General features: G+C 50.2%; 1 protein-coding gene across 15 annotated transcripts in view; it reads left to right on the plus strand.

The window, feature by feature from the left end:
- MBP (myelin basic protein) overlaps positions 1-22,685 on the plus strand; it is a 139,482-nt gene that overhangs the window by 109,150 nt on the left and 7,647 nt on the right. For all 15 annotated transcript variants that reach the window (XM_070514491.1, XM_070514483.1, XM_070514486.1 and 12 more), the window contains 4 exons: positions 16,217-16,324; positions 17,598-17,633; positions 18,044-18,076; positions 22,030-22,152. In XM_070514491.1, the coding sequence (XP_070370592.1) occupies positions 16,217-16,324; positions 17,598-17,633; positions 18,044-18,076; positions 22,030-22,152 (300 nt within the window). The remainder of the gene's footprint in view (positions 1-16,216; positions 16,325-17,597; positions 17,634-18,043; positions 18,077-22,029; positions 22,153-22,685) is intronic.

Below are 22,685 nucleotides of genomic sequence, written 5' to 3' on the forward strand. Positions count from 1 at the left end.
GAAGGGAGTTATGTTTATTAGAGAGTAGATTTAATGGCACCCGCCACGGGGAAAGGATTGCAAGGGCCAGGTTGCACTTAGTGGTTTTAAAATACACTTGTGGTCCAAGATTCTACAACAAAGCGCACTTAAAATAGGCCCGCAGAGGAGAGAAAAGCCGACGGGCGAAGCCACCAGTTGAACAGCTGTCTCACAGCGCTGGAACTAATGGTGTCGGGCCGTGTGACTCAGACCTGAAAACTTCCTTCTTCCCCTGTGGTTCGGAGACTCCAAAGGTGTCGATGGACAATGGCGAGCTGACGTTCTGTACCCTGACCTTGCAGACACTCCCTCCTCCTTCTCTCTCTCTCTCTGTGTCTCTGTCTCTCTCCCTCTCTTCCTGCAAATATACCATGACGGGTAAGAAGACCCTCCAACTGTGAAATCGGAGGTAACATCAAAGAACAAACTGTTCCAGTGCTGTTGATGGTTTCTCAAGAACCAGACTCCTCCCTAGGAATTCTTCGATTCCAGGAGACTGGACACTTTTCTTAGGACTAACACAGTGCTCAGTTCCTCAGGGGATGGACCATGACTGCAGAAGGCAGGGAGAGGGGCACAGTAAACAAATAAAATAGTGTTTGAGAACCCAAAAGCAAGTTGGAAAAGCAAGAATCCCAAGGGAGAAACAAGGAGTAAAATATACCATAGGGGAAGACAACTCCGTGAGAATAGAGGCAATCCCTTTTTCTTCAGTGCCCTCGTGGGTCTGCCCCGCCGCCTTGCCCTCAGCATCAGCCCCATCTCAGCCTCTGAGCCCCAGGTGGGCGCTGCGTAGACGCGCTGGACCACTGAGCTCGAAGAGCACGTGGTGCGGGGATGGAAGGAGCTGGAAGGTGCCCAGAGCAGGGCGCAGGGTGCTGTCAGCCGCACAGAGCCTCACTCAGGGCCCCTCAGGTCCCCCTTCCCCCATCCCGTTTCTGCCCCGTCGGGGCCCCTGGAGAGGAGCAGCAAGGGGAAAGCCTCCGCCTCTGATTGCCACCAAACCACTGTTAGTGGTTCCTTTGAAAGTCCACCTGCCTCCGTGGCCGCAGACCACGGTCCTTGCTGGCCTGGAGAGGACACTGGCTGGCCACCTGGCCGCTGAGGGCACCCACAGAGGTGCCCAAAGACGTTCTCCCTGCTTCTGAGCCCCTGACAGCCCTGGGACGCTGGGGCTCAGAGAATCAGAGACACTTTGTCGGGTGGCAGAGCCGGAGAGAGAATCAACCCACATGTGTGGGTCTGAGTCTACTGCTCGGCCACCCCTCGTCTTCTCCGAGCTCCTGTCCTCATCTCTAACACAGCAGCAACAGCAAAGATGGCCACCTGTCCCTCCAGGACCCTGGAGGTCCAGGGCCGAATGAGAGAATTACGAGAGGCAAATACTCTGCGCCCAGTCCTGTGCAAACACAGGTCTAATCAAACTCCACCTGTCCGCACGGACACCCAGCTATTGTGGAAAGACCCCGGTGACCCCATGGAGCCACTCAGAGGCACAGCCTTGGCCCTTGGAGGCCCGGTTCCCCCTCTGCCACTCACCAGCTCCAACCTTTGGGCCACTGTGTTTCTGCTCTCAGGCCTCAGTTTCCTCAACTGTATAGTGAAAGTGTCACATTCAATGATTGCAAATACTTCTCTGAAGCCCAGACCCCACCGGTCTTGCCTTTAAGTTGGGAGGGGAAATGTCGTCGCCGCCTGTGATCACACAGCTCCCGCCGTCCAGAAGTGATGGGGAGGAGGGCTCAGTGTGCGTCCGGTTTGTCGGAGGCTGTCCTGTTTGTGAGAAACAGCCACTAGTCTCCCAGGTGGGCCCATGCTGGAAGACCTTCCAGAGACTTCTCTGGAACTTCATCTCCAGGTTTTCTGAATCGGATTTCCACTTTCCAAATAAATGGCTCTGACCAGAGTGCAGCAATTTTGATGGCTGCATGTTTTGATGGGCCCTGTAGGTCCAGCCATGGGGACCCAGAGCAGACCAAGTTCCCTGGGGAACCTGCCACTGCGGCCGGGAGGCGGGGCCAGCGGGCCACACCGTCCACCTCGGGGCTGCTCCCGCTGAAGCAGCAGCCAGCCCTCGGCCTTCACCTGCTCAAGAGCCTCTTGCAACGTTCCTTCCCCAGGTGGTTTCTCAGACCCTGCCTCCCTTAAGCTGCTCGTCCACGTTCTGCGCCAGGAGGTAGTTGAATTCCAAGCCAAGAACGGGCACCTGGGTGACTGTTTGGGTTTATGCCTCCATTGTGAAGTTAGCTTGACGTTTATGCTAAAAACAGCCTCCTACACCCTTTAGACACGGTGACGTCTTTAAAAATGGGTGCCTGGAAGCAAAGGAAAAAAATCAGAGTAGTTAAGGCCAACATCTAATCCCAATTCCCGCCATTTTGAAAGGAGACAGCAAAGAAGCCTCAAAAATGCCGCGTTCGAGGGGGCTGGCCCAGAGGCGTAAGTTCGCTCACTCCACTTCAGCCGCCCATGGTTCACCAGCCCGGATCCCGGGCACAGACCCACATACTGCTCATCAAGCTATGCTGTGGTGGTGTCCCACACACAAACTCGAGGAAGATTGGTAGAGATGTTACCCCGGGCCACTGTCACATGGGCCAATCTTCCTCACCAAAAAAAAAAAAAAAAAAAGCCACATTCAGGAAGAACAATTGGGCTCCAGTTTTGCTCTCACCACCAGCTCTAGCTGTCCTAAATTTGGGAAACGGACAACGATGAGCCTCTCCTGTGGGGAAGATGACCTGGTTCCTTTAGCAGTGAGCTCTCAGAGCCTTCCTGAGACAGGGAAGAAGCCGAGTGACAGTGGCCTGCTTCCTGGTCTCGGGTCATCACTGACATACGCCTGACGGAGGATCCTCAACAAACGGCCCGTAAGAGCAAGCTGTGCATCAGGTTGCTCCTCAAAGACAGAGACAAGATGGTAGAGCAGCCAGGTGGAAAATACACAACCATTTTTATGACTCTGTCACCCATTTGAGAACAGCTTCCAGCTCCATCAGGTGCTGCTTGCCCACCTCCATTGCCTTCTCCTCCAGCACGTCCACTCTCCAGGATGAGAGCATTGGAATCAAGGCATCAGAAGCTCTTCCCTTTGAGATGAAATCCCGGGTCAGAAAGCCATGGTCCTGGAAGGGTTTACCTACCCTGCAAGAGCACTGGGCTGTGACGTTTGACTTTCCATGTCTCTGTGCCCAGGGTGACAGCCCCATGCTCACGTTCCATGAGGTTCCTTCTGTCATTGCCAAGAGGTCTGTGATTCCGATGGTTCATCACCATCGCATGGAGGCAAAGCCGTCCTTCCAGAGGAGGAGCGGGCACTTGAGCTTCCTCCTTTCAGGCGAGACAGCAGCCGGCAGGAGAACAGAGTGGATGCCCCCGCCCCCCACGTCTCAGGCAGCCGCATTCGGATCACTGCCTTCAGCCTCACAGTCTGCCCAAGCAGATGCTCTCGCACTTGGAATCACAGGGCAGTGACAGTCCCACCTGAGCAGACCGCCAGCAGTAACACCAAACCCACAAGCCACTATCGCCAGCCGTCCGCAGCCCCGCTGGCATTCTTGTTCTCCAGCATCTGGGGGAAACATCATCAGAACCGTCGCAGATCGCCTAAAATTTCCATCCAAATCAAGGTTTGCCAGGGAATTTCTCCTGCTCAGCTTTCTCTCTACAGACAGAAAAAGCCCACGGCTTTAGGCAAACTCGTTCGAGTCAATGACTCTGGAACAAACATAGTCTCAAACTTGCAAAGGGCAAAAACACAGGGCACAGTGCATCTATCATTCAGACAGAAAAGAATTCTCTCCAGACTGCAAAATCTAGAATGTCTTGACCTTGCCAGAAAAATCCAACACCCTCTCCTGAGGCGGAATAGGAGCTGTTTGACCAGAAATGGCGTAATTGCTTTCTCTGAAAAACACATAAACAAAACCACGAGCGCGGCCAGAGGGCAGCGAGGCAATGGAATTGCCCGGTGATTTCTGAGAAGGGCCCCAGCCCCTGGGATCAGGGACGAGGGGAAAGACCTGCCCTGGAGATTTACGCCCATCCATCTGAATGTCCTCGGAGGGCGAAAGACCAAGCGCCAACAGCTGACAGACAGGTGTGCCACTTCGTCCCCAAACTTGTGTCCTTCGTACACGTGCTCTGTTGGACAATATTTATTGTATTGGAAGCTAGGTCAGCACCCGGGCCAGTCACCATGGGGGCATAAAGATGCCACAAGCCCTCCCCTCCAAGGGTTTACAAAGAGGTGGGTGGACAGAGGGCGCTGTTGCCCCGTCCCCAGTGCCTCGGCGGAAACAGGTGTGGCCAGCAAGGTAAGGAGCCATCCGATAGAGAGGAGGGAACTATTCCTGTGGCTTTAGGAAGGTCTTTAGGGAGGATCAAACATTTTACATAAGTTTTCTGAGGGATTAAAGCATTTTATAAGCCATGGAAGAAATGGGAACCAAGAGAGAAAGTATATCCATTTCATGGGGAACTAGGATTCATGGTTCTTGACCACCAAGAATACGATAGGGAAGAAGTGTAGTTGGTTTTATTACCACTTTCACACACAAAAAAATCACTTTATGGATTCCAAATATGACTCTGTTGTTCAGCCTATTGTCAGCAGTTCATAAAAACAATGACACCGTTATAATCTGTGGCTCCAAGCGAGTTAAACAGTTCAACCGCTTAGCTGCCTGATCTGCGTTTCCTGTGAGTGCCGCAAATCAGAGATTTCTCTCGGGGAAACAAGAAGGCGAAATGCCAATTCCATTACACCCTCAATCCCAGGGCCACTGGTGAGACCGCCTGAGTGAATGTGTGCTTAATGCCAACTGTGGATACACGGAATTCTGCAGTGTTTAACCTGTAAGTTAAAGGACTAAGTGTCAAAGACATGTTGGTTTGTTGAGGGCTGGCTGGGTGGTGGTTTGAACCACATGAACAAATAGAATAACATAGACAATACAATCCGCTCGTGTCCAGGCATAACTCTTCCAATGAAAGCCGGAGCCGACTATCCCCTGGTTTTAATTACATAGAGCTGCGTCCTTTAAAAGGATAACGAAATTGGAAAGTCTCATCTCATTAACTAGACTTGCATTTATTGTATCTAACTATCAGTATTTACCAAAATAAATAGGGACTGGTTAGTTTCTAGTGAAGGACAGCAATTGCGGCTTCTCTAATCCTCTAAATATTAACTGACATCTCTAACTGACTCCATCAACAGGTGCATTTTCCTCATATATGAGCACATTTTTATTTCTAGCTCATCATAGCTTCACCACTTAACATAAGGTAAGTCCACAAACTTGGAAAAAATAAACAAAATAAGCCCACCATTTTTTAAACTCCCTTCTCCTCCCTTACCCCATGGCTAGCCCGTGAATGTCTCCACCTGCTGCTGAGTTTCAGGTTTGGAACCTCAGCCCCTCATCCGACACGGAGACCACAGGAGTCTCGCGTGGCATCGCCATCCAGAGCCTCGAGCCCTGGCCTGGAAGTGTGGCGGCCAAGAGCACATCCCTTCATCCCGTTGAGTGTCCATTTCCACATCTGGGCAGAGGGGTGGTCACTTCAGGCGTGCTGAGCAGCATTCTCGGTCTATGAGCGGTGGGGGTGAAAATAAGAACGTGAACACCACATGTTTTCAAAGCAAGTAGGATGGCCTTCTGTGCTCCTTTTTTACATTGGATCCTTTGGGGCCATACACAGAAATGTGCATTCCTAGAACCTAGATGACTTACTTGATTAAGAAAGTGCCAAAAAGAAAACTGTCACTGCTCTGAGCCACTGGCTGTCACTCCCTGGACATCTCTGAGACAATCAACAGAGAGGTGACTTTCTACCGTGTCCTTCTGAAATGATGGCAGGGACCGTCTCCCAGAGTAAGGCGGGCGGCTTGCGGCCTCCGCCATCTCCGGCTTCCCTTCACGGGATGAGACGTTGCTAAAGTCCATGACCAAGGCTGATGGCCAGACTGGGAGCACTTGGAGGTCTCTGTAGTAACAGACCCAGGGCCAGCGGTGGGTTGAGCTGGAGAAAGCTGGTGAGAGGGACACCTCCACTGGTGACCTCCATGACAAAGCTCAATTTCAAGTTTATCAAAGGTTTCCAAATGACAACTCCACCCAGAGCTCACCACTGCTCTCCAACATGCAGGAAAGATGGAGTAGACAGGGGCTGGCCCCGTGGCCGAGTGGTTAAGTTCGCGCGCTCCGCTGCAGGCGGCCCAGTGTTTCATTAGTTCGAATCCTGGGCGGGGACATGGCACTGCTCATCAGACCACGCTGAGGCAGCGTCCCACATGCCACAACTAGAAGAACCCACAACGAAGAATACACAACTATGTACCGGGGGGCTTTGGGGAGAAAAAGGAAAAAATAAAAAAATCTTTAAAGAAAAAAAAAAATGGAGCAGACACTACCAACTAGATACTACTGTATTTGAAGCCCCGATTTCCTCAAAACTAGCACACAGTAAAATAGAGTAAAAGTGGAGGAACAAAATGTACTTTTTGTTGATATGTGTATCCGGAGGAAGCCAAGGATATTTAACGATATTAAAAAAGATGTTGTAATATTGCACTGCACCTCAAGTCATCACATCATTATGAACGCTCTTCATCATTAGGGGCAGAGTGCAGATGTGCGAGACTTCGGAGTTTGGGTTTTAAAATACCAGACAGTTGGTCCTATAACACGCTTCTAGTCTACTTTGTAGCCACTAGAAGCCGTCAGTCCGCACCTGGGCAATCTTCCAGTTCGTTCTTTCATGCTTATGTATCTAGTCATTTATCATTATTCTCTTGGCTCCTCCTTTGCCCCCATCCAATATCACTCATCCAGTAAAGAAAACAAAGAGTAACGCCTGGGCAGTGAGAGGAGGGGACTCAAGTCTCCTTTGGGCCACGCCTGGTCCCACAGGGAGCAGACAGCTGTGCCCCAGATCCAGCCCCGGCGAGAGGTGAACACACAGAGGCGGGACACACCCCAGAACCATGGATTCACTAGGATTTTATTCACTGACATTATGATGGTGGGTTCAGGGAGGAGTTTAAATTCCTCAGATAAAAAATAAAGCAGGAGCTAGAACTCTTTTTTTTTTCCCTAACCACAAAACCTCAGGCACAGAGGATATTAACTTTTTCAAGATACAGAGTTTCCTTCTGAGAGGGAATAACTCCACCAATTTGTCTCTAATCCAATGCAAATGCAGATGATGGCGCAGACAAATGCCTCTTCCTATTTTCATAAAACAGCCACAACATTCAAAGGAATGGATCTTTACCCCATCTGATGACCATTGATCTTCAAGCCTGTCAGGCGAAAACTAATCTCCTGTTATTACTTGCAAGTTTAAGAACTCTCAGCTTTCCAGCAAATTGGAAAATAGTTTAAAATCCCTTCATGTCCGGAGAGGGAACGAGGCGGCAACCCAGAGCCAGGTGCACGTGCTCCCCCTGCTGGGGAAGGACATTATCACATATGGAGGGAGAGTAATCATAATTTTCCAAAACCAGTACAATGCAACAGGCTGATGGAAAGAGCAATTTACTTTAAAAATTAACAAAATGGTTGTCCTTTATCCCATGGACTTCATCCAATGGTGCTTAAAACTTTTCAACATAATGTTGTTTTATTTGCCATCAAGAAGTTTGTTGTTGCTTTATTAATCATGATGCAGTAAAAGAGGACTGTGACAGTGACACCTAACGTTGTGGTGGCACCGTGGTCCCGGTTCAGGGCGCCTGCACATCCCTCTGTGTTTACGTACGCGTAAAGCCAGGTCTGAACACGTGCTCATCAGAATGGGAGCAAAGCTCCTCCCTAAGGGGCAGAATTTCTTCTACGCTCTTTTTTCATTTGATTTGACATCTTTATAACGAGTATGTATTATTTTTCTAAACCATCGAAAAGCTTCCATTTAAAAAATATTAGGTTAATTTTTTCAAATTTCGCCTGTCCCAAATATCCAGCCCCATCTACTTTGGAGCTACCCTGCCGAACTGTCTTCGCCTCACGTACGGGCCGGTGGACGCATGCTGGGTTGCAGCATCTCGGGCCCCTTCATTTTCCAATGGCTCGTGCTGGGACAGGAGATGGCTGCCCCTCCGTCTAGTTCTTATTTTATGGTGCGGCTGACCTTCGAATTCCTCCTCGGCCCTCCAGTACCCACCAAAGAAGTGAGCGATGTAGGACAGGATGGCCATGGACAAGGAGACACCAATCTCGGCAAAGAACTGGGAAATGTTGACAACTTTGGTTTTTTTAAAAAAAACCTTAGTGACTACAATTAAAAAATGCTTCATTAGATAATTACCAAATGCATGTCTTAAAAACAAACTAAGCAATAAAACTCCTTCCTTTGCTGGGGAGCCCGCGGCCACTGGGTCTCCTTGAAGGGACCTGATGCATCACAAGCATTCCTGGGGCAGTGGCTGAGGACTACAGAGCGACTGAAGGGAGGAAACTGAGTCAAATGGCTGGCCCCAGGCTCCGAGGGTCTCAGCAGGGGACGCTCCCTTGCTGCTGTCCCTCTCCAGCCGCCTCAGGCCCCTCCAACAGGGACTGGCCCTAGCTGGACTTGATGGCCTGAAAGGTCACCTTGGTGCCTCGCCCGAGAGCCTCACCCCATCTGCCATCATCCCCTCACCTCATTTTCCTCCTCCTAGTGTTTCCTCCAGGCGTGGCGCTCTCCCCTCTCTCCCATCCTGGGAAACGCGTCACCTTGCTTACTGTGACGTATGAGAAATGATAAGGACTCACTCCCCATAAATTGGAAAATGTAACAAATAAACCAAAATCCGCTATTTCTAGAGGACCTCACCAGGTCTGCCCAGGCAAAGACTGGCCCTGCTCTGACCATGAACTGACCGTGAAGCCCTGAGATGTGTTGCACATGCCTGAACAGGGCCTCTTTGCCAGAGCGGGGCTTCACCACCCGGCCGCCCCTGCGGCTGTGTGTGGACTGCTCATTTCATCCCTGCATGCCGGCCTCAGAAGAGCATCAGTGTCTGGACGTGTGTTGGAATTCGTTCAGAGAATAAAGGGATGCACTGCCAGTTTCCTTTAAGGCTGTTGAGGGGAGGAGAGTTGAAGTCTGGGCATCCCCTTTCAGTTCTGGGAGGCGAGACTAGATCAATCGTCACAGGGTCTGGGTCAGACCAGGCGACCCAGCTCAGTGGCCAAAAGTGGAAGCAACCTCAGTGGCCATCAAAAGATGAATGGTTTGTGCGTGCAATGGAATATGACTCGTCCTTAGGAAGGAAGGACATTCTGACACCTGCTGCAATGTGGATGCACTCGGAGAACCTGCCGAGCGAAAGACGCCAGTCCCAACACAACAAATGCCGCATGATTCCGCCGTATGGGGCACAGGGAGTAGTCAGAGCCACGGGGACAGAAAGCAGAATGGGAGTTGCCAAGACGGGGAGGGGAAGCAAGGTGGGGAGTTAGCGTTTCATGGCTGCAGTGTTTCAGTTTGGGAAGGTGAGAAAGTTTCAGAAATGGATGGTGATGATGGCTGCATATCAGTGTGAATTTATTTAATGTCGCCGAACTGTACTCTTAAAAATGGCTGAAACGGTCAATTTTAGGTTATGTATGTTTTACTACAACAACAACAAGTTTTTCAAGGGTGACTTTCTACAGCACCCGCCCCTCCCCCTCCCTGTGGGAGGGCATCATCGCCATGACAACTGAGGCGTGTCTTTGCTCTTCTTCCTGTCCTCGCCACAAAAGCTCCTTAGTGATGCACAAATAGAGAGATGAAGCACCAGGCCCGGGCTTGGGAGATGCCCTGAGACAGGAACCTCACTGGGGAACTGTGTTTCTCGCCTTGGCCTCTCTTCAGAGGCGGCCTCTTCCTCATAGTTTAGAGCTGAAATCCTCTCTGTGGGTCTCCATTTCAATCTGGCCGCTTCACACCTGAGGACACAAAAGCCCTAACATGCACTGGGGAGGCTCAGATCACGTGGGTTCTGGCCCCAGGACCAGCCTTGGGCCTCCCAGTGGGCGCTCTCTCAAGGGGCCACAGCAGAAAGAGAATTTCTTTGTTCCTTCACCCGTTTATGTTTGTGGAGCTCCACTGTGGGGGTTGAACTGTCAGAAGCTTTGGGGATCACATAGAAATTTTTCTTTTTTCCTCCAAAGTATTAAAATCCAGCTGGAGAGGTAAGATGCTTATAGGAAACTAAAGTGGACAGGTGGATGCAGAATGAGGTGGTACAGCCTAAAGGTGCCGTATTGTTCAGAAAACACAGACATTTGGAAAGCAAAGACATTCTGAGCAAAGGTACCCATGTGACCAAGAGCTCAGAGATAATGAGATGCTCCTGTCAGAGAGAAGACCAACAGTACCCCTGCCGAGGTCCCCAGCTGGGAAATCGGTGGAATGATACAATGTTTCCATCATCAACTTTTGGCTACATAGTGATAGGCCACATTAAATGACCTGATTTTATGTTAATTTATAAATTAACATACAGTAAAATTGGCTTGTTTGTGGTATAGTTCTGTGGATTTTGACACGTGTGTAGCTTCATGTAGCTGCCACCCCAGTAAAGACACATCCCCCAAAAGCTCCCTCCCACTTTCCCTTTGTAGTCACCACACCCTTCCCCTCTCTGCACCCCTAACCCTTGTCAACCACTGCTCTGGTCACCCTCACTATAATTTAGTCTTTTGAAGAAGGTCACATAAACGAGCTCACACAGTATGCAATCCTTTTAGAATGGTGTCTCTCCCTCAGCACAACGCCTCGGAGATGGCTTTGAGCTGTCACATGAATCAAAAGCCTGTTCCTTTTTATTGCCGAGTACTATTCCATTGTATGGATGTACCACAGCCTGTTTATCCCTTCCCTTGTTGACGAACATTCGGGTTGTCTGCAAACTTAGTGATTATGAATTGAGCTGCTATAAACATTCACGTAAGGTTTTAGTGTGATCGTAGGTTTTCATTTAAGATTTAAATTACTTTTCCCTCAAAAGATTGGCAACCAATATATTCATTACAACAATTACTTCTAAAAGTATATAATTTTGCTCTTATCATTCAAAGCAAGAAGTGGGATGGCTGGGTCATATGGTAAGTATACAGTTAATTTTACAGGAAGCTGCCAAGTTGTTCTACAGGTCACTGTACCATTTTGCATTCCTACCAGCAATACCGAGAGCTCCAGTTGCACCACATCCTAGTCAACACTTAGTATTGTCAGTACTTTTTGTTTTAGCCATTCTGACGGGTGTGTGGTGGTATCTCCTCATGGTTTTGATTTGCATCTTCTTAATGGCTAATGATGCTGAGCATCTTTCCATGTGGTTGCTGGCCTTCTGCTCTTCCTCTTGGATGAAGTGTTTATTCAGTGTTTTGTCCATTTTTTAACCAGGTTGTTTGTTTCTTTACCATTGAGTTTTGAGAGTTCTTACATATTCTGGTTTCAAGACCTTTATCACATATGTGATTTGCAAATATTTTTCTGTCTCACTTATCTTTCAATTCTCTTAACAGCGTCTTTTGCAAAACAAAAGTCTTCAATATTCATCAAGTCCAATTTATCAATTTTTTCTTTTATGATCATATTTTGGTGTCAGATCTGTGAACTTGTTGCCTACTGCCAAGTCACGAAGATTTTCTGATATGTTTTCTTCTAAAATTTCATAGTTTTACATTGTAGATAGAGATCTATGATCCATTTTGAGTTAAGTTTTGTATAAGGTGTGACTTTGGGTTGAGATTCATTTTTTTGGATATGGATGCCCGCTAGTTCTAATATCATTTGTTGAAAAGACAATCCTTTCTCCACTGAATTGTCTTTGCAGCTTTGTCAAAAATCAATTGATCCTGGGGCTGGCCCAGTGGTGTAGTGATTAAGTTTGTGTGCTCTGCTTCGGCGGCCCAGGGTTCGCAGGTTTGGATCCCAGCTGTGGACCTGCACACTGCTCATCAAGCCACGCTGTGGTGGCGTCCCACATACAAAATAGAGGAAGAGTGGCACAGATGTTAGCTCAGGGCCAATCTTCCTCACACACAAAGAAATCAACTGATCCTATCTGCATGGGTCTATTTCTGGACTCTACAGTGTTCCATCAGTCTGTGCATCTGTCTCTCCTCTAACACCACACTGCCTGGATTACTATAGTTATATAGGAACCTTAAAATCAAGTGATGTGACTTCTCTAACTTTATTCTTCTTTTCCACAGTTTTTGGCTATTTTGGTTCTTTTGCATTTCCATATAGTTTTAGAATCAGTTTGTCTATATCTGAACAAAACCCTGCTGGGGTTTTGATCAGAAGTGCACTAAATCTGTAGATGAGTTTGGGAGCAATTGACATCTTGGCTATGTCGAGTCTTCCATCCATGAACAGATTCTCTTCAATGATTTAAGTCTCCTTAAACCAGCCATTTCTAGTTTTTAGCATAATGATCCTAAACATGTTTTATTAGATTTATACCTAATATTTTGTTCCTTTGATGCTGTTATATATGGCGGTGTCTTTAAAATGGTTTTTTTTAACTGTTCATTGCTATATATAGACATATGATTGACTCAATGCCCTTTTAGTAACAGACCACGACAACTACAATATAACAATATGGTTATAACTCTGTGACCACATGAAATTATCTGTGCAATCAACAATTTAGAGCCCAAACCTTCTAGTGAAAGTCCTGGTTTGGTCTCTTTCTGAGGCACATATAACAAAGAATTGTGTGACTCTGTGGTAATCGCTCTATGTACTTAAGATCTATTCTGTGTGTTAGGCTCTGTCTTAAAAGTGATCTGAACAGTCTCTGTGTCAATTCAGCAACAGTTACTGCTTATCGTGTGCCTGGCTCTGCGCTGAGGGCCACAATGTACCCGCTGCCTTGTTCGTGAACAGTTCTGACACCTGCTTTCACAGCACCACGAGCTCAAATGCAACGTACCAGCTTCGTGTTCCTTCAAAGATGTAAATTACTTTTTCCTCAAAAGACTGGTGACCAATATATTCATTACAAACATCACAAAAGTATATAATTTGCCTTTTAGCATTTAAAGCAGGAATGCATAATTCACGTGAAACATTATCTACATAATACGTCATCAACTATCTCACAACACAAACAAGTTTTAACAACACGAGAGCTGCATGATACGACTGAACATTCACTTCTTTAAAAACCTCTGTGCGAAGTTTAAGATATTTTTCTAGTTTAAGCACAGGATGGGTGAACTAAAGGTGCATGATGTTTCTCTGACTCAGAATCCAACGACAGCAAGCAGAAAAACGGTGTGAAAACACCAAGGCACGAAGAAGTTGTACTGAATTTTGAGCTGTTTTAATTATTTCAGGCCATTAGGATGGCATCTTACAGTTAACTTCACCCAGCAGACATGTTAGACACTTAAAGATATTTGTCTTAAAGTAAGTAATTTGAACAGTTTCCCGGCTCGTCTGTTTTGGTTTTTTATTCTTGGTTTTACACTCACTCTTTCATTGGAGAAGAAGAACATATGCGTTTGGCTCTCGGTCACTGAATCTGATTAGTCAGTGAATTCACACGGCATAGGGGACAGACAAGACAACAGGGGGAGAACCAGATTATTTAGGTTCCTGCAACATCAGCGAACAAGGTAGGATAAAGGCCAAGGGTTTCCACAGTCACTGAAACCCCATAGCTCTTTCCCCTGCTGCTGACATCTTCCAGGGCAAACGCCCAGAGCATCTGCCTCTGCGCCGGCTCTCATGCCCCTAGCGTAACTCCCTCCCCGTGTGCAGCCTCCTCTGGGTGCTGGAAATTAGAAGCTGAGATGCTCCTGGCGCAGGCGCAGTGGAGGAGAGGGCTGCACAGCATGGAGTCCGCCGTTGCTGCTCCACACTGTGCGGGAGCTTCTGAATGAGCCGGACAGGAAACAGCCCCGTCCAGAGCCCGCCCAGGCCCGCTGGAGAAAGCTCTGCACAGGGGACGCCTGGAAGAGTAACTAAGACAGAGGGCGAAAGAGGGCATTGCAGGAAGCCTTCATACAAAGGCCCGGGGCAGCAAAACCATTGGGAGTCTGGGTACCAGGCACAGCGGAGGGGTCAGGCTCCGGATAGAGGCGCCTGTTCAGAAGTGCTCTCCATGGGCTGGCACTGGGAGGCCCTGGACAGCGATTAGCAAAGGATGGGCCCATCCAGGCTTCAGAAGCCTTCCTCTGACCGCAGCATGGAGGACCGGGGGGAGGGGCAGGGAGGACCACGGGGAAACCAGTCAGGAAGCCTCATCTCTAGTTAGGCCCAGAGAAGGAAGGACCTTGGACTTGGGTCAGAGTTAGGGTTAGGGTTAGTCACAGGGAAGCAGGAGCCAGCAGTGTGCAATGTACCTTGTTCAAAGGACAAAGAGGTGGCCGGTCCACTCAGGGCAGACACCAGGTCTCAGGAAGTAGAGAAAAGCTGGACGCTCAGGAAGTGTGGCTCTTGGCTCCTCCAGGCCTGAGAGAAGACGCGTTTGATGAAGCAGAAACATGGGGAGGTTGTTGGAGAAGGTTGGAGAAGGTTGGAGAAGGAGGAGAGGATGTCTGGGCTGGAAAGGGAAGAATCTGGGAAGGAGCTAACCCAGCTTCTGTTTTAATGTCCACGGTGGGGGAGGGGAAGGAAGGCAAGGAACACTTTACAGAAAACCTACAAGCTTGTGAGCTGAGCAGACAGGGGAGGTGAAGCAGAGGAAAGAGTCAAGGGGACTGGGGGTTTCAGGCCTGCGGGTTTGAGGGAGGAGGACAGACAGCGGGACAGTCATAAAATTCACAATAACCCAGTCACCCCCTAAATTAAGCCCATTAAGTACTTTAAATTCCTGAGAAGCATGCTTTAGACTTCTTGGTGGCAAAAGTGTCCTCCGAACAGGAAGGGGTCCCTGAGACAATGCGCCCAAAGCTGACGCCGGAGGGAGGTGCTTCCGCGACGTCAGCACGCTTATGTGGCACCTGAGCTAACAGCTGTTGCCAATCTTTTTCTTTTTTTCTTTTCTGCTTTATCTTCCCATACCCCCCCAACTCCCCCCCCCCCATAGTTGTATATTTTTAGTTACAGGTCCTTCTAGTTGTGGGATGTGGGACGCCGCCTCAATGTGGGCTGAGGAGCAGTGCCATGTCCGCGCCCAGGATCCGAACCCTGGGCCTCCCACTCGGCCACGAAGCCAGCCCCTATGTGGTTTCTTTTAACAAAACTCCCTTCGCGCTGCAATGCCAGACCAGTCCCAGAGGTGCTCCTCTGACCTAAAAGCTTTCCTGCTTTAGCTCGCTCAGGTCCTTCGCCACGTTCATGGGTGGTGGGAACAGCAGGGAGGGAGCACGGGGAGGGCTACAAAGCCAGCTCCCCAAGCCAGCTCCTCCCAGGGGCTTCCCTCTGCTCTTCTGAGGGCTCTCTTGCCTGAAGGCCCTTGTCAAGCGCTCCTGCAGAAGGATCCCTTCTCCACAGAAACGTGGATGTGCCTTCCTCGTGTGGTCCTTGAGCCTTGTACACTCTGTGTCTCCTGCTGGCAGGCATCTCCAGGGCCACGGTCAGCCAAGGAGGCACAGGTGGGGGCTGCTGCCCCTTGCTCTCCATCAGGGCTTGCCATCTGGTGTCTTCTAGGCAACCCTTACTGACCTAGGAAGTCCTGGTTCCGCTGACTACGAACCGGCCCAACAGTCCTGACTTCTTTCCTCGAGATGTGGAAGTCTGTCCCAAACTGGCTGGACTCCAGTGCCACTGTGACCTGAGACATTCATTTAGAGAAACTGAGGCCAGTTCACGTTATGCCACCACTGCAAAGCCAATGAACGGGCTTGACTTTTGTGATTACGCTTGTTTTGTCTGTAATTCCTGAGTATTCTCCTTATCCAAACAAGAGGCTTGGGGGAAACGGTGTCCTTCTCTCAATGCTTTGTTCACCCTGCCCATATCTTCTAGAATTACACTTAAATTACCTTCACTTCCCCTCGGCACACTTATGTGACTTCAGGGGGTGGGGAGGGACCCCGAGTCAGCGATGGATTAACCTCCCCAGTACCGTGCGGAGATCCTGCGCCGAGGCCCCACCATCTTGTGTCTTGTGTCTTGTGGCACCTCCGTGGCTTCCTGGCACAGGTCCTGATTGAGAAAGAACAGAGATCCACAGAGAGGAGAGGCAGCTGCCCCAGGAAGGTGGAGCGGAGGGTCCGACCCATCCTGAGGTCGCCACATGTCTGTCTTTCAGGACGGACATCACGCGGCGAGAACCACCCACTATGGCTCCCTGCCCCAGAAGTCGCGAGATGGCCGGCCCCAAGACGAAAACCCTGTAGTGCACTTCTTCAAGAACATTGTAAGTGCTCCCTTCCCGCTGTGCGCGAGGGGCCACACGGAGAATGCAATGGTGGGGTGGGCTGGAGGTGCCTGGCCACTGCCGCCATCCATGAGGAGGGTGGGGATGTCCCCAGATGTCACTGAGCTCTGATCCACAAGAGACATGAGCATGTCCCTGGTTGAGGCTCCCCTGTCCTCAGGGCGAGGTTGGCCTGGAGCTCAGCCCCAGCCCCTCCCAAGGCCCGAGCCGCACGTGCCACTGACGGAGCTTCCCGTTCTCCCAGAGAACGCCCTGCTTTTGAGACTAAACGACCACGAGATGCTTAGTTTAAAAACACAGGCTTTGTAGAACTGTGGAGACCGTCAAGAGGTCAGTGGTTGCCAGGGCTGGGAGGAGGGAGGGATAAATAGGGGGAGCACAGGGTGTTTTTAGGGCCGTGGAACCCTCCCTATGAGACTGTGACCCAGGATACACCTCATACGTGTGTGAAAACCGAAGAATGCATGTCCCAGAGAATGAACCCTAACGTCAGCTCTGGACTTCAGTTCCCAATAATGCATCAACATTGGTGCACCAGTTGTACCAAATGAACCACACTAATGCCAGGTGGCAATAATAGGAGAACCGTGTGCAAGACCAGAGAGGGTACACAGGAACTCTGTAATTTCTGTGCATTTTTTCTGGAAACCTAAGACTGCTCTAAAAAATAGTCTTCAAAACAGAAGCAAAACCACAGACTTCTGATTATAAACTTCCTGCGCTGCAGACATTTCAAGATGGCGTTTTACAGGCTGATGAGTTTTAGGAGCACAGGCTTGAGGGCGTTCCTTCTGAAGCTCGGAATTCAGGGGCCACTTTACTTCCAACCCTGAAAAAGGAGGGTGGTGAAGAGCAGCTCACGGTCTCCATCAGCATGCGATGGATGTGTCACAGTGACTCACACCAAGAAGAATCAACTCCCTAATCATAGAGCCTTTTGATGCGTTTCCCATTCTCTTAGACACTTTCGGAATGTTCTGGAAGGTCCGTGTAGCATTGGGTATTTTCAAATTCTCAGAGCCTATATTTCTCATTCAACTAGGACAGAAGTGGGAGAGCCGGGCAGATACTAGACCTAATAGATAGTAGATCTTAATATCTAATCCTTAATAGATCCTCGGCCCTCTCAGCAACCCAGAGCTAGTCAGGAACTGAGCTGACAAGGTGACAGCACGAGACTCTTAGGAAGGGGGTCAGGGCTGCTCCGATGGAGGGAGACCCTGCCGCGGCTCACAGTTCTCTGTCTTTATAGGTGACGCCTCGCACACCTCCTCCATCGCAAGGAAAGGTAAGACCTCTGAATGTTTTGATCAATTGTCACTCTATTCAGAACCTTCCTGAAATCCCTAAATGTACCAACAAGAGGGTTGGACTCATAGCTACCTGACTTCATCCCAAAATGTGTGCCACGTGAATCCCGAGTTGAACAGGCTGAGAAATGCACAGCGTTCCTTCCTCCTCCTGCCGTGCAGAGGGTGCCTGTGGCCCCCAGCTCTCTCCCTCTGAATCCTGGTCCGAAATCCGCCCCCACCTCAAGGAGCCCCAGGCGGCACGGCCAAGCCCCTGGATGTGGCCTGTGTGATGAAACCTATTTGCCATCTCAGCACCATGTTGTTTTGATCGTGCTTCTTGTTTATTAAAAGGATTTTTTTCCTGCACGGATCACCATGTCATTGCTTCTTTCTCTTCCTCACACAGGGGCGAGGACTGTCTCTCAGCAGATTTAGCTGGGTAGGTGACAAATGCGTGTCCATTCATCTTCCTCTCCTGTCTAGTCCTCGCAGCCCCTCCACTCTTATGTTCTGCTCTGTTTCAGTTGCTTGCCGGTCCCCCCTCTCTTTCCTCTCAGGCCCAGCTTGCCCATGGCTGTCCATGGGCTGCTTTCTCCTCCGGAGGGAAAATGACCCCCACGTCCCCCCCCCCAGAGAGTAGTTCTCTCCCCGGCTTCCATGCCCTGGGCAGCACCGCCAGGCCAAATGCCTCTCCTCCCAGAGGGTTCCTGGAAGATTCCACTGGGCTCCTCCCGTGTTTGAGAAAATTCCCAATTTCCTTCCAATCAATGGGCGAGAAAAGCAGGTCCCAGCAGCCTGAACGTGGATCTGCGGCCAACTGACCCGTCTATTAACCAGCTCTCCCCACAGACGCTGAAACTGTGTTGAGGAAAAATGACACTGCTAATGAGAGAAAAAGAGGCTAAATTCAGTTATTCATTTCATAATCACCTAATTAATCCAAAAGATTTTGGTTTTGATCGTGTTTCAGTAATAACCAAAGCTGAGATAGCAAGCCATTCAGGAAAACCTGCTTAGGAATTTTCGGCTTTGTGATACTGAGAAAAAACAGTTTCAATGAAGATTAAAAATGAGCAATTTGTTCACTTTCTAGATATTAGAGAAATTTCGTGTCGGAACCAACTTAAAATGCCTACCAGTATATTCTAACCAAACTTATAGACTGTAGTTACTAATAAATATTAGATACGGTTCTTACTTTAAAAAAAGTTATAATTATCAAGATAAAATGGAAGAATAACCACAAATCTATAGGCCAGGAATTGAGTCTGTCTTGGGAACACAATATCCTTATTCTCTAGTGCGAAGCCCATGTGTACTTGATGTTCAATTAATAAACATCATATACATGAAATATTGAATTTTAAAAGTAAGGAGGAAAAAGAAAGGAAAGAAAAAAGAACAGGAAATAAAAACAGAAAGGGAGGGCGAGACAGTAGGAAGGAAGGAAGGACAGGAGGGAGGGAGGGAAGACGTCCCCAGAGAAAAGGTGGAGCTGAGATTCCAGCAAGCTCCTGAATTGCTCCAACACTCATTACATCGAGCTATGGACTGCTGTGTTTGCTGGAACATTTCATGTAAATACATGTGAGCCTTTTTCTTACCTGATGATTTGCAAAAAGGTGACGATCATGTAGGAAATTTACATGGGCTAGCACCCACAGTCAATTAATTTTTGACTTTCTGTGCCAGCAGGAGACAAACATGATATTGAAGACCCAGAAATGTTACCTTAGTAACCATTTGATCTGCCTCAGCTTCCTAGGCGTGGGCTCTGGGGAGTATGCAAAGTCCTCACTGTCGGTGGAGTGACGGGAGGGCTAAAGAGACCTTCTTTCTTCCAGTCCCGCAGAGGCCACTTCAGCCCAGCAGCTAACGGGAAAGGCCTTTGCCTTCCTCCCCACCTCTCCATCTCTGGCCCTACTAACGTTTGTTAAGTTTCTCTTTTCTCCGAAGCAAGCCCCTCTCTGATTCCGTTTGTATGTGCGTCTGTTTCCTAGAGCTCCAGCACTGTCTTCCCGATCGGAGTTTCTGAAAGTCCTTCACTGCTTTTTTCTAAACTATCTTGCGTGCTTTCTGGTAAATTCTAGGTGGTCCAGAGACGTAAGTGACCAAGGTTTTGAAAAGAGGAAAAATCAAGCAGATTACTAATCTGAAAACCAATCCTTGAATTTAGTTCTCAGAATCCCTTTATTTTTGGAGAAAAACAACAGAGTAAGACAGGGTTTTGCAGCATCTGCAGGGGGTGGGGGTGTCACACATTTCACGTGCGTCTGTCACTTGGCGCAGTTCTCTTTGACTGTCCCCGTCCCTCGGTGTGCCCTCATGGAGTGAGCATGTCCGTGGAAACCTCTGGGATTCCTCTCGTCTGCCGTCTTTGACCTCCTCTCCACACACCCCATCCTTTAGGCCACTTGAAAATCCTTGAAACCAAATCTTCATGTGAAAGTCGCCTCCTGGAGGCGCGTGGCCCTTGTCTTTCCCAAGCCCAGGCTGAGGGAGAAGGAAACTGTAGAAGTAGCTCACGCGAGGGGGTGTCTAGACAGATGGCCCCGGTCCAGCCTCAGTCCCGCCAAAACCGAGAGGGGTGAACTTGCAGAAGCTTGAACCTTCTAGATCCCGTCTTCAACATCTCTAAAATAAAGGGACAGATTCGATGGTTTTCCAAGTTCCCTCCACCCTAAAACACTGTCATGAAATTTAAAGGGACTCTAGGCTGATGGAAGGGGCTCTGGGGTCTGCATCAGAGATGGTCTCCCATCTCTTCTTGGCCAAATATAAAGCAAAATTGTGGACGTATCCTTCAAATAGAGACCCATGAGATGAACAGGTCCCATGTGGAGACGCTGGCCAGCCTGGTTCGCCCTCCCACGGACATCGCCCCTAAGGCTGGAACACCCTTGACCCTAAATGTTAACATTCATCGTGTGTCTAAACACCCAAAGTTTCTCCCATTCCTTTCTCATCTTTATAGTGAAAGTTCCCATTTGAAACTAAAGCATTTTAGTAAATAAACTGATCCTAGGGACACAAATATTCTTATATTTCAAAAATCATTTGCTATTACTACGTCCCACCAAGGAAACTTTCTTCATCTTCCCTGAAGTGAGTGAGGGCTGCTGGGGCGGTGGGAGGCTGGAGTTGGGGCCACCCATCGTGCCCACCAGGCCACCTCCTGGGATGACAGCAAGCTCGCACGTTGAGAGCTCACACCTCTGTTCTTAGAGGGGTGCCTCCATTAACTCAAGGTATCCTCATGACAAACCCACAAGGAAGGGCCCGTTATTACCCCCATTTTATAGAAGAGGAAACTGAAGCTCAGAGAGGTTCCCATACTTGCCCAAGGTCACACAGCTAGGGAGTGTGCAAGCTGAGACCCGTCCAGGTTGCTGGGCTCTGGCGGTGCTGCACCTGTGCACAGTGGCAGGGACATGGCTTGCCAGCCCAGACCTTCCCCCTTCCCTCTTTGGAGACCAGTTCAGGAACCAGAGTCCCTGGGAGAAACCCTGGTCCCAGTTCCACAAGTTCGCACTGAGGACACCCACACCATGGCCAGGGGAGCTGGTTTCTGTTGCTGTCGGGAGAGGCTCCCCTAGGGCAGAAATGTGGAATTTCATCTTTATGCTTTGGAAAGATCTGAGCCACGCAATTTCACTGCATCCAAAGGCTCTTGGTCCTCTGGCTCTCTGGCGGAGCAGAGCCGATGCGAGGGACTCCCCAGGACGGCGGCTGTGTCCCCCTGCAGGCTCCTCCCTCTTCCTCAGGGCTCCTCCGTCCTCCTCCAGGCTCCTCCGTCTTCCTGCAGGCTCCTCCGGACTCCCTCGTCCTCCTCCGGGCCCTCCCTCCTCTTGCAGGCTCCTGCATCCTCCTCCGGGCCCCTCCCTCCTCCTGCAGGCTCCTCCTTCCTTCTCCGGGCCCCTCCCTCCTCCCGCAGGCTCCTGCATCCTCCTCCGGGCCCCTCCCTCCTCCTGCAGGCTCCTCCTTCCTCCTCCGGGCCCCTCCCTCCTCCCGCAGGCTCCTCCTTCCTTCTCCGGGACCTTTCCTCCTCCTGCAGGCTCCTCCTTCCTTCTCCGGGCTCCTCCCTCCTCCTGCAGGCTCCTCCCTCTTGGGGAAATGGCCACGCGCGCTTTTCAGGGCGGCCTCAGAGCCCTCCTGCAGACCCGCGTGGGCGCAGGGCCTATGCCTGTCTTGCCCGTCTTGCTAACCTTCTCCTGAAAGCCACAGCCTGAAGAAGGGAAGCGGCGGCTGTAGGGGAGGTTTGCGCCTTTAAAGTGACAGCGCCCGGGCAGCGGGGCGCGCGGAGCCCCGTGGAGCCCGTGGCCGGGGGGGGCGGGGGGCGGCAGGAGGCGGAGCCCGCGCCGAGGGCGGGACTGAGCGCTGGGTCTCTTGCAGGGAGCCGAGGGGCAGAAGCCGGGATTTGGCTACGGAGCTAGAGCTTCCGACTACAAATCGACTCACAAGGGACTCAAGGGAGTCCACGACGCCCAGGGCACGCTTTCCAGAATCTTCAAACTGGTAACGTAACCCGTCGCCGCCGGGATGCGCGAGGGGTGGGCTGGGCCTTCCGGCCCCGGCGCTGCTTTTCCCAGAAGTTCGTCTCCCGCGGCGTGGAGCTCGGCAAGCCTTTCTCGAGCTGTCCTGAGCCAGCACCGTGCTCGGGCCAGGCTCCCTCGCGGAGCTTGAGGACCCGTGGGGGGACACCAGGCTACCCCTGTGCCCCCGGGAGGCTCGCGGCTGTGGGACGCTGACCTCTTCTGTAAGGTCCGGCGGCCCCCCGGGGCCAAGGCCGCAGCATCTTTGACCCCCGAGGAAACAAGCAGGAGCCAAGGTGACAAGAAGGGACATGGCTGGACCAGACGAGAGAGCCCAGGAAACCATAGGCGTCAGGCCTGTCGGCTATGACGTCGGGGTCCCGTCGACCCAGGCCGGCCTTGTGTTAGCAGTGCGCCCTGGACCCGCGAGCCCTCTGGGACTCAGTTTCTTCCTCTGTAAATTGAGGTGACATATGGACACGAATGGCTGTGAAGATAAAAGGTGGTGAGGACAGT

This window comes from Equus asinus, chromosome 7 (assembly GCF_041296235.1).
Source record: "Equus asinus isolate D_3611 breed Donkey chromosome 7, EquAss-T2T_v2, whole genome shotgun sequence".
NCBI lineage: Eukaryota > Metazoa > Chordata > Mammalia > Perissodactyla > Equidae > Equus > Equus asinus.